At 44.6% G+C, this 12,281-nt stretch overlaps 2 protein-coding genes across 2 annotated transcripts; both read right to left on the reverse strand.

Moving 5' to 3' along the window:
* Positions 1-1,994: 1,994 nt before the first annotated feature.
* On the reverse strand, positions 1,995-5,625 carry LOC131888540 (myosin-11-like). The gene is made up of 2 exons (XM_059237417.1): positions 5,465-5,625; positions 1,995-5,374 (listed from the first exon to the last, which is right to left on the reverse strand). The coding sequence occupies exon 2, from the start codon at positions 5,369-5,371 to the stop codon at positions 2,240-2,242; it is 3,132 nt and encodes a 1,043-aa protein (XP_059093400.1). The 5' UTR covers positions 5,372-5,374; positions 5,465-5,625; the 3' UTR covers positions 1,995-2,239.
* Positions 5,626-6,029: 404 nt separating this feature from the next.
* Positions 6,030-12,221, reverse strand: LOC131888546 (probable protein phosphatase 2C T23F11.1). The gene is made up of 7 exons (XM_059237425.1): positions 12,034-12,221; positions 11,312-11,570; positions 9,378-9,558; positions 7,904-8,019; positions 7,751-7,839; positions 7,165-7,671; positions 6,030-7,012 (listed from the first exon to the last, which is right to left on the reverse strand). The coding sequence occupies exons 3-7, from the start codon at positions 9,544-9,546 to the stop codon at positions 6,688-6,690; spliced, it is 1,206 nt and encodes a 401-aa protein (XP_059093408.1). The 5' UTR covers positions 9,547-9,558; positions 11,312-11,570; positions 12,034-12,221; the 3' UTR covers positions 6,030-6,687.
* Positions 12,222-12,281: the final 60 nt, after the last annotated feature.

A 12,281-nucleotide genomic window follows, 5' to 3' on the forward strand; every position in this document is an offset into this window, starting at 1 on the left:
CCAAAATGGAAAAGTGCTCAACTTGTCAAACCCAGTTACAATCATATCAGGCATTTTTGATGATTATGCCAATCAGCCAAACTTGGATGTTAAAACAGCAATCGCATTTTAGTATAATGATGGCTTAGCTTCTCGGTTAATCATACTCATCACTGTAGTAAACCCACCAATATTAGGCCAAGTTCATGAACGTTCTGTTGAATGCAAGTTCATCGTTGCATCTGCTTAAGCCAATGAGTCAACACGGTGGGACCCACAGAACTGGTTAAGAGTTTATGCAAATGCCAAGACTTGTACATAGAAATGATTTTCGTTGTCATGGAAACAAAAGGAACAACTTTTGTGAAATACCAACTTGAAAAAGTACCTCAGGTTAGCATATTGATCCACCTAAAACCTGTAAGAAGATAATATTCTTTAAAAACGTAATAGATAGATGTTGGGGGTAATGTCAGCTGCGTTTTTAATGAAAGTTTTATCAAAATTCTTTGAGCAAACGATAAGATATTACTGTTAAAGATATTGAATTTGCATCAAAGTTGACTACATAATAATTGACGACGAATTTTTAAAAAGTATTCAAATTTCTATCTCTTCTCCATTTCTTCTATCATTTTATCGCTTGATCTGCATCCTTTACTCTATATACATTTTAATGTCTTGAGTGGATCCTTTAATAATAATGCGCCGGTTGTATCTTAAAGCAATTTCAAGCACCTTCAAGCCCTCGAGAATCCAAGCTAGTTCGAACAAAGAAGTCCACTTCTCTTTTTTCTCGGGCTCTTTCTTTGTTTAATTTGCTTCCCTCTAATATTCGTAGGGTTTATGTAGGGGTTGATCCAGTAGCCTCTTTCAAGTCAGACTTGGACAAATTTTTAGATAGAATTCCAGATCAACCCTACATTCAAGGACTAGCTCGGTCTGCCAACTCAAATTCGTTGGTAGACCAAATATCATATAAAAATTGAAAAGTAAAAAATGGACGAATTATAACCTTTCATTGTAATAGTACTGGGGATTACATTCCCTGTAGCGGTTAGAAAAGCCCGTGAAAAAACAAACCAAAAAACAAGCTGAGAAATTTAATATACTTTTTCTATGCCCAAAAAATTAATGAACATTTTTCACTTTTTTGAAGCATGTACATAGAAACACCTGAAAATAGTTTTCAATATCACTTGGCACTTGGGCAAACACCTAACCTGAAATTATAATCACCGTGTCAAGTTGACAAGTTAGTCTATGATGTGGTTTGTGCAACAATTAATGTATACAGAAACACCACCAAGCCCAATGGCCCGCTATCAAATCTGTTCATTGCCACGTTGGTGCTGAATTATTTTGCATTGTCAATAAGTTCCTGTGAACGAGAGCGAGTTGGCAAAACATCATCAATTTACATATTCCGCCTAAGGTTCATGATCAAGTGTGAACTCAAAAATTCCTCCCCATTCTATCTGATCTCTTGGAACGAAAGCGAAATAAATACCTATTTTCGTCAGGGTCTTTTACGGCAAATAAGAATCCTCTCCCTGTGCATAATCAGTTCCGAGTCTTGATCTTGTGGTTTCTTCACGATGCCCTTAGTGGTCAACTGGGAATGGCAATAAGCAGAGGAGATGAACCCTTTGCAAATTGTTCTTCCACTCTAGAGAACTGACCTTAATGACTCATCATGGGTAGATTGATATCACGAAAACAAGGGAACCAACCAACCACCAAACAGAGTTCATCCCTGTATTCTAAAACAATTTATCTGCATACAAATGCATACTTTTTTCGTTTTTTTGATAGAAAACGAAAACTTTCGCATAAGAGTGATATGGGAAAGAAAAAAAAAATCTGAAATAGGAGATGGGAATGCAACCAGCTGATGAATGCATCGACCGCTTTAATCAGGTCAGTTCCCATGTATCCAAGGATGTGCAGGATGGTTATGGTTATTAGACGCTGGTAGATCGAATGAGAAAAAGTGATTGAATGAGGTCGAGATATCGAGAAAGAACAAAAAGGAGTATATTTTGTTCGCTTTTCGGAGAAAGAGAAAGTTTGTACCGTATAAACATTTGGTAAGAAAGAGACTTGGTTCATCGTGCCAAAGAACCAAGAGAGACATGGATGAGCAGGCAAGTCAGAAGAGTGTTTAAAAACTGAAGACACTGTGAAAGTCGTAGACTCTTCATGGCACGGGGTTCTGTTTAGCTTTGGCTATGGGAACATGATTTCGATGGCGAGGAGGTCACTTGCGGTTGCGATGGCCTAAGGGAGAGGCTCCGCGAGAACCCGGGTTCAAATCCTGTCCCCGAATCACAATCTTATTACTGTTTCGATCGGGTCTTGGACCTGGGCCCACGTTCTCCTTGGCCATCATCTCGGATTTCCGGACACCGGCTGTGGAGGTTGTCGAGATTGTTACGGAGGTAGAAGATCCAAGTGCCTTGGCTTTGCAACAAGTCGGGTTCGGATGCGTGGTTTCGTACTTTCGATGAGCGCGTCGCAGTTTGTCCAACTCCAAGTGGAGCTTGGTCATCTCTTTTTTCATCTCGACGTTCTCGCCCTTGATCTTCACAAGAAGATTGATCTTTTGCTTGTGGTTCTGGTGCCCCAATTGTTGGGCTTGCTGAATGGCCAACTCTTTGAGCTGTTCGTGGGTGGCCTGATTCTGGCTCATGAGCGCGTTGCGTTCCATCTCGAAGGTCTCGAGTTGGTCTTTGTACGGCTCAATCATTGCCAGTAGGGCCTCATATTTGTCCTTGAAGCTTTTGGATTCTTCTCGGATGGGGTTCACCTCACCGGCGAGAGTATTTAGCTCCTGTTTTAACTCATCGATAGTCTTCTCTCTCTCCGCGGCTTCGTCTTTCATGCTTTGGATGGCTCTTGAACTCTCTTCGGCTTCGTCGATGTATTGCTGAAGAAACGCTTCGGCCTCGTTCTTCTCCGCCATGACCTTGTCGAAGCAGCTTTGATAGTCGGCCATGTCATTCAATTTCTCATGAGCTTCTCGCAAAGCATTTTCGGAGGCCTTCAATCGCCCGTTGTATTGTTCGATTTTGCTGGCATTCTCCTTGCTGTTTGTGATCACTTTGTGAAGGATCTTGCCTCGTTCCTCCAGGTCCGCTTGCGCTACATTCAAGTCATTGAGGGCGTTATCTCGTTCGGACTCCATGTTGGACAAATCCGTCGAGAGCGTCTGGATCTGTCGTTCCAAACCTTCCCGTTCCTTGGCATCAAGGCCCATTTTTTCCAGGCTCTCCTCGCGCTCGCTATGGATTCGATCCAACTCGGCTCGAAGCTGAAGAATTTCGTCCTCGGCAGCCCAATGATTTTGGAGCTCTGATTCAAAGCCGGCCTGTTCATTTTGGAGGTCACTCTTCAGTTCCTGGTTCCTCTTCTCTAGCTCTTCACAATGATCTTGCACAGTCTTGAGGGTGCGAAGGTTCTCAGACACCTGAGAGGAGAGCTCCTGGTTCATTTCGATCAGTTGGTTTTGCTCGCGCTCTTTGGTCTCGAGGTCGGTCTTGGTTTGCTCCAACAAGGCTCTCAAAGATTGGTTCTCAATATCCAGTTCCTCGTTGGTTTGCTCCAAGTCTCTTTGAGCCTGGGTTAGGCTCTCGTTGGCTTCAATCAGCTCGTCTATGCTGCCTTGGAGCTCCAAGGCCAATTTTTGCTTGTCAGATTTCAGTTGCTCCAGCTCTTGAAGCGCTTCCATCTTCTCGTTTCTTTCGACCTTCATGCGGTTCTCCAAAATGATACAAGTCTCATTTAGATCAGCCTTGGAGCTCGACAGACCTTCGCATTCGATCTCCAGGCCTTGACATTTGGTGATGTAATCGTGGACAGAAGCCTCCATCTTCTCGACGTGTGCTGTCAAATCTTGCTTTTCAGTTTCCAGGTTGGCCGATTCGAACAAAGCGGCACTCAGAGAGCCTTGCAGTGAATTGGTTTTCATCTCCAGCTCCTGGACTTCCCCTTGCAAAACGGTGACTTGATCTTCCTTCTTCTTGAGAGTCTCGGACAAAACGAGGATTTGAGAATTTTGCGCCTCTTGGTCGTCCTGAGAGCGAACTCGGGCGACTTCCAAAGCCCTCAAACTGTCCTTGACGGTCTTGACTTCTGTGAGGAGGGTAGTGTAATCCTCCTCCAATCCTGCCAAGTCTTGGTCCACTTTCATCTTCTCCCGGGTGACCTCGGCCAAATCGAGGGCAATATTCGACTTCTCTTTCAAGATTGATTGCATTTCATCTTCCAGGACCTGCTTGTCGTTCTCATGGACGTCAATCTGGGCTCTGAGTTCCTCCATTTCTTCTCTGACACTCTTCAATTCCTCATTGAGGTCTTCGATCTTGATCTTGAGGTCGTTGCGCTCGCCCAAGAGTGTCATGTTTTCATCGACCAATTTGGCGTTTTCCAGGGCTGCTTGGGAGACCAGCATAAACTTGTCCACCACGAGTTTATCTTTCTCGTGCTTTAGTAGCTTGAAAGCTTCCAAGGCCTCGGCATTGTCTTTCGAATAGGCTTCAGACATTTCCTTCATTTCGGACTCCAACCGATGATGGAGTGAGGCCACCTCTTCCTTCAAGCGCCCGGTCTCGGCCTCGAGTTGCCTCACGAGGTCATCTTTCAAATCGAGCTGGAAATTGAGCTGTTCTTGTGTGAAATGGAGGAAAGTGCTCTTCTCCTCTAAACTGCGCTGTTCGTCCATCAATTTCTGGCGATGGTTCTCATTATCTTGGGTCAAGAGCTCCAACTGTTGCTTGAGCGTTTGGATCTTCTGATCGCAGCCGGTTTTCTCTTCCTCCAACTTGAGCCACTCTTGCTTCATTTGTTCTCGCTCTCTCACTAGATCCTGCAGCGAGTTCAATTTGGCCTCCAGTTCTTCTTTTTGGTTCGTGATCTCCGCCCTCAGTTCCTGGATGACATCCTCCAAATGAGCCGATTCATCCTGGGCCTTCAGGGCATCGGCCAAGGCCGCTTCCAACACTTTGATCTGTTTCTCCAAATCTTGGCACTTCTCCCGCCACAAATCCGGGGCAACACTGCCCAAAGACGAATTGGACGTACTGCGCTTGACCTTGATCACGGACCGGGGTGTGGCCAAGGTGGGGCGAGGCGTTCTGAACACGTCGCTCTCGTTACTCGCATTACTGGAATTCAAGGAATCTGGTTGTCGCGCCCTAAATGTCTTGGTAGTCGTGTCATATTGACCCGGACCCGGGGTGGTGGCTCCGGCGAGGGCGGGAAATCGGCATGATCTGACATCGGCCACCCCTTTGCCCTTCTTGTCCAATTCCTTGGGATCATAATCCATAGGACCGGGCAGATTTGGAATATCATCGTAGTACCGCTTCACAGGGGCACGCGAGAATGACATGGTCTGCAATATCACGGATTAGGATGGATATACAGGGGTGAACACGCCAATGGACGGACACACACACACACGATGGATGGAAGACGCACTTACCCTGGGTGAATTTCCAGTTGGCCACGACAAAATTCGGAGAGCCGCTCTTCGTTCTTCCTCCTTCTTATTTGAGATGAATTGCCGTTGCAAGAAGCGCAGATGAGGAGGCGGGGAAACGCGGACTCGCAGTTTAAATTTCGGACTTTAAACGCTCTCCTCTAGGGTGACCAGTATAGGTTGAAAAACAATAATTCAAGCTTCAAGCATTGGGCGATGACTTGAACGATCCTCAACTAGAAGCCATGCACAGTATTCACTAGGATCATATCTATTTGATATGGGCCAATCAGACCTTTTCATGTTTTGTCTTTCTGGACGACCTAGGAAGTACCGAGGAATAATAGAGTCCCATGGAGAGATATTTTTCCGTCACCCTGACACTTAACGGACTTTCACCCCGACCAGAAATTTAAAGGGAGCGGTACTTTTTCCGTTCAAGTAGATATACTCGGAATAAAAGTTTAAACTTTTATAACTATACATCTAGTCCGTTATATCTACAGTAAGGAACATTATGTCAAGCGTTGAATCAAGAATACTAAAAAGTAAAACAAGATTGGGGAGGTATTCGTAGCAAAATTTAATCCTCTCGGTTTCAGAACAAAATTATAGAATTAGTAGTTTTTGTTGCACAAACGATAGTAATAATTTGAAGATCATTCAGTGTAATGAGAATGCCTAGAAAGAGTGGAGGAAGCGGGAGGGGTTGCGTCTGAGTGGGGATGCGGGAGAAGGGCGTGGGCATAGAGGGAGGAGGGGCGGGTGGGTGGGATGCGCGATTTGGGATCATCGACGGCGGAGAGGGTTCACTTTCCTGAATTAATAGTTACCTCGTCTCATGTCATGCCAACTTTCTTGGCCTTGTCTTTTTCATAGGTAAGTGGGCGGGAATCTTACTACCCTGCCCCAAAGTCTAGGACGACTCCGAGGGTACGGACGATCCTGACCCTGTACATAAGTGGCCTCGGTTGGTTTGCAGACAAGTCCAGCATGGATGTAACAAGTGGCTTGCCATTGTGCCACAAAATGACCCAACTGAGGTGGAGTGAAGGAGAGAGCTCTGCTTCAACAAAGGGTGGTCTGGCTAAGACGGAAAAAGATTTGGTCAACAAAGGTAGTATGACGTATGGTATAGTATATAGCATCCAATGGGCGAGGTGGTGGAGGGCATGGGCGAGGCTGAGCGAAGGATGTCCGCTGGTCCCGGAGGGAATACTGATTGACTATCCATCCGCGCCCGGTTCCACGGTGGCTTGAGTATCCGAAGAGGTCGGTGAGGTGGTCGTCTTGGCCGCCATCGGTTCCAATTTGGACCGCTTGTCTTGACTTTCGGCCCCTTCGCCCTCATCGTTTCCCTGAATAGAGGAAGGAGATGTGGCACTTGAGGAAAAAGACGAGGGGGTGGAGGAGACGGGGGAGTCGATGGCATGACCATTGGTGGTTTTCGGGTCAGTCCCATTTTCACCGGAACCATTGAGCTGGTCGCCTTCCTCCTGATTACGCTCCGACGCCAAATTCGCAGCCAGTTTCGCGCATTTGTCCACCAATCTGCAACAGAGGTTGAGTCATGAATGGCGTATAATACTATTGAGTATCATGAGAGCGATATTGTTAGGCACCGAGGGGGCGTGGGGCAGGGCGAGTATGAAGATGGACGAAGATGGACGAAGATGGACGAAGATGGACGAAGATGGACGTACCTTTGGTAGGGCTTGTCTTGAAGCAAACAGACTAGGATGACGGTCATGTTGTCGCAGCCTAACCCGCCCATCGTGCTGTCCGGAGCCAAGCACTTGGTCATGAGCTCTTCACAGATCACTTCGGGCTCCTTGCCCTCGCCAATGCGTTTGATCACAAAGTCCGCCACGTCCTGGTTGGTGAGGACATCCCAGATGCCGTCGCAGGCCAGGAGAATGAAATCCCAGTCGTCCCCGATCTCGCGCACCACAATGTCCGGACAACTGGATACCACCTGCTCTTCCGCGGGGAGCGTGGTGTTGGTCTTGAAGGCAAAATCGCCCAAGGCACGACTCAGGGCCAGGTTGCCGTTGACTCGATTGAATTCGACAAAACCTCCGGCGTTCACAATCCGTTGGTGTTCTTTCTCGTCTTGCGGTTTGTGGTCCACGGAGAGGGCCAAGGCCTTGCCACTCACACCCGCGATGCAACGACTGTCGCCCACGTTGTTGATGAACACCTTGTTGTCCCTGGGTAGAGAAGAGCACAAAGATACGTTTGAGGGATCAAATGTAAACATGAGCGCACTATTTATTGAACTAGGCTTACCTCACAAGAGCTGTGATGGCAGTGGAACCGGACATCTCATCCTTGAGGGATTCCTCCGTCCTCATGGTCTCGTCACATTCAAGAAAGCCCTGAAACAAAATTACAATCACTTTCAAACAGTTCAGTCGTGGAATGTGATAAGGGCATGATTACCTTGGCGATGGCCGTTTCGATATCTCCTTTCTGGTATTCTGGCTGTTTGAGGATGATTTTGTGCAAATGTTTTGAAACGTATGCAGCAATCTTGCCGCCTCCGTGTCCATCGTAAACTAGAGCAAAGCAAGAACAAATGTCATAATCTAGTATGGCCATCGTCTCAATTGGGTGCCGAAAAAAGCCTTCTCTTGCGTTTCTTCGCTGATGCTTTTTTACATCAAGCCCTACAATGAGCGAAAAACAAATAACCTTTTAAGAGGCTCGTGGGAGAGTTGGAAGATGACAAATCGTTGTTCTTTTTTCCTCCTCATATCTTGACAATTTCGTGTTATACTAGAAGCACGTACATTTCTCGTTCCCAGCTTTCAATTATTAGTAATCCGGATTTCTTTTTTTTTTTTATGATTTACCTCCATTTTTAACAAGCAATAGGAGAGTATTTTGATAAGTTAAGTGGGTTTAAAGGCATTCTTTCGACACTAATTATGCTTTATATTTGTTAAACCTGGGCATGTGTCAAATAAAAGTATGTTTTTGAGCGTGAAACGTTTGTTTGTACTCTATTTTGTTTCGGCTCAATTATGCACCCACGAAGTCTTCTATCTTTTTTACCCCTGCTGAGTATGTACTTCATCAGTAGAGTTGGCCACCAAGTATCCTGCTTTCTGCCCATTTTCATGATCATCATGTGTGATTAACCATCAATATTTGCTTATTTCTAAAGAAAGGAAAGAAGCCTTTTAATTTTGAACCTTAGGGCTTTCCATTTCAAGCAGACGAGCCATGTGTCCTTGCCGAGACTTGACTAGTCTAGTAGGGGGTGTTTCAAGGGAAACGGAACATTTAACAACAGCAATTCATGATGACCAAGGCTCTGAAAATAATATCATAAATTGTTGTTTAATTCCTTCGTCCAGTTTTGCTGATTTTGTAGGGAACCATGTTTTAGTGCTTTTCTGCCGGAAAAGAATGAATATTGTAAAATGTTAACATTTCAGGTATAAATTTGAAATAAAACTAAGTTTGAATTTATAATTTATTTTTTATTTTTGTTTTGAGAGCAAACTATTGAATCTTTATGTTCTAAATTTAAACTTGATATGTTTATAAAAATATTTTCCATCAGTGCCGCATATTAGCCGCAAGTTAGCGTATTGCTAAAAATTGTACAACCTTTGAGCATAATCAATAGATCAACTTAGCAGTTCGCCATTCTACTGTCGTCGCTTTTTGGTGAGTGTAGCAGCGTCAAAGTTTAAGAAATTATTATTTTGTGTGTGGCTACTTTTGTCAAACCCTGTACCATACGTACTTCTAGTTCGAGAATTCATCAATTCCCAAAGATACTATTCGTGAGCAATGAAAGCTTCTGTCCCGTAACTTCTTTGTTCCGACTATCTCAATCCCTAATTGACCACATACGCGTTCATTCCAGAAAAAAAGAAATGAATCCTAATCCCACTGCACTCACCTCCGAAGAACATGGCGTCTTTGTCTTCGGTGAGTTGAAGAATGTGAGTGTGAGCATCTTCCATAGAGATCCTCCAGCCTTGCATGGATGAAGATCCCACTTTAACCCGTGAACTTTGCAGCGAGGCCGACTCCTTGGCCGTGATCGGCTCGGATAGGGTCTGTCCCATGGTCTTGACACGCTAAAAGGAAACAAAGGAAAAATTATGTCCTGTACCACTAGACATGAATCTCATCATGGCCACGAGAGGGCCCTCTAATGATCCCGAATTTTCTTTTTGTTCCGAATACCTGAACTAGGGAAAGGAGCGACAACCGTTCCATCAGGAAATGTTGGCACTTCCAGAAGCGTTTCTTCCAACTTGTCCTTATGGAAGAGGACTTCATGGCGGTTTTACTGGGTTTGATTTCAGGGGGATTGCACAAAGAGCTCCCAAAGGACTGGTTGATGGTGATCGAAGAGTGAACACACTTGGACTGCCTTTAAAGGCCATTGGAGACTATACAGGCACAGACTTGCTATGATTTATTCATTACCGCTTAAAGTGAAACACCACTCCAATGACCTTCGCTCGGTTAATAGCAAAGTCTCCTCTCTCTGTCGGTTTCAGAATCAACCTGTCTATAACTTTCCTTAAGAGTCGAAAGTGAGTTTTCAACAATGATTGAATTTCGTTTGCGTACTTACTTGAATGAATGAATGAATGTATATTCGTTTCTAATTGAACCAGTATGAAATCCCAATGCCAGAAAAATGTAACATTTCGTCGAAAGTGGACGTGAAATCGATACAGCTCTAATTGAGTCGGTCAGAGTCTATAAAGCAAAGGAATGTACGGTTCACGCGCCTTACATGTCATTTCCTCATTACTGGAAGCACATTTCTCGAGCGGTCTGGAACAACGAACGTTTCTTTCAGAGAAACTCAGGCGAAAGTCTCTGATGACGATAAATCGAATCGCAAAGATATCAAAAAGTGTTGTCAAACTAAACTTCTGAGGATGCTTCCACTTTTGTTCCATCATCTCCTATGGCCAGACTCGTTTATGAATGCAAAATCTAATTTCGAGGGTTGCCTTTTAGTGTTCGAGATGGGAATGATTGAAAATTTGACATTGACAAACATTACGCACAAGATTACCCAGATAATATCTGACACGGCACGCATTCCATGGCTGTTTGAGAAAAAAAAAAGCTTATTGAATGCATTGGACTCATTTCCGTCACGTTGAACGGAGAAAAGTGCTTTTACAGGTACTCGTAGACACAACCCGCTTTGTCGGCCGTTTAAATGAGGAACCGAGGACAAGAAAGCCAAATTGAACTCGAAAAGAGGCCGTGTCAAGGCAAAACTGAAGCTAGGCCATAGAGCACTTCATCAAGGGTTCGTCTGTCGGACATCATGGCAATCCTAATAATTTGAAAACGTGGCTAATGAACCGATCTTTGGAGTCTTGACACTAAGGTCTAGCTTCAAAAATAGAAACAGAACAACAAATCATACATTTCAAGTGTCAATGGAGCCTCTTTGGCCCATAAACCGTGTTCTTTTTTTTTAACAAGATTGGTAAAGAGGGGTTGGCTGAGCAATAACCGAAAAACGATCGCATTAAAGTCCATGAACTCTGGATGACTTGACTCGATTTCTAGGGAGGTTTTTCGGATGGTCAGGAAAGAGATCGACAGTTCTGCTAGATCGTCGGATTTCACGTTCTCCAAGAAAAAAGAGAGAGGAGAGAAAAAAGCTTTCTCTTCTCTTGCAATATCAGACACTGCCTAAATAAACAATTGTAGGGAACAACCGGGGGGAGGATGAGTCATCAGTCATCAACGAGTCACATGTACCTAGCAGGCGTTTCTTCAAGGCCCTTAAAATTCGAATGCTCTCCACGATAGTTGTACATTGCACCCAATTGTCAACTCCGTGATACTCACCTCAAAAAATGAAAACAAATTAAAAAACGCACGCACACATGCACATATATCGCGTTTCTTGCGCTCGGTTGATGGTATTCTGCACTTGTTTGGACTTGGTCACTGATCAGGTTCACAATCACAACAGGGTCATTTTGATCACCACACTATTGACTGATGTATATACGTATGAATATATGTTGTCTGTGCAATGTTATCGTGAACAAAGGCGTTGGCAAACTAGAAGAGGCTGGGCATAATCATTGTGTGGAATCGTTAGCTGCAAAGAACAAAAACACACGCTGTTCAATTGAAACAAAATGAAACGACAACCAACAGGTTCGTCCAAAGATAAGGAACTCGAATGATAAGCTCAATGCTACTAACTCGGGATGAACTACGAACTACGAACAAACTCAACATCCCTACGCAAAAGACAATTGAGAGCACAACTTTTATGACCATCCCCCCCCCCAAAAAAAACAGACCCTCCCTAAACCTAATCTCTATCTTTGATGGCCAACCAAAATGACGTCATCAGTAACTATGGTATTTCAATTTTCAAACAATGGGCGGGGATGGGTTGGATCCCTCCTCATTGATTTTTCCAACCCGATTCCGATCCCCAAATGACATGGCCGATGAATCTAACCAGACATCAGAATCGAGAGAAGAGAAGTGTACGTATGTAACGTGAGGACTTGAGGTTAAAGATAGAAGAGGGGACCGGAAATGCTGCTCACCCCTGGCCGTAATCAAATCCAGACGCACTTTCACGGGTTGGACCAGGATGATGCAATGAACGCTCTCCGCACGATGTGTGTGGAGTGGGAAGGTGGACACGGGTAATCAATGCTTTGCCAACCTACGACTGTTTTCTGAGGCCGTGTCTATCTCGCTTTCGTTTCAGCTCGTTTTTTTCACATGAAAAGGAGCGAGAACTAACACAGGGTTGCCGGAAAATGGATTCAATTGACAGCCAGAACCCCCC

The sequence above is a fragment of the Tigriopus californicus genome, chromosome 10 (genome assembly GCF_007210705.1).
Source record: "Tigriopus californicus strain San Diego chromosome 10, Tcal_SD_v2.1, whole genome shotgun sequence".
Lineage (NCBI taxonomy): Eukaryota > Metazoa > Arthropoda > Copepoda > Harpacticoida > Harpacticidae > Tigriopus > Tigriopus californicus.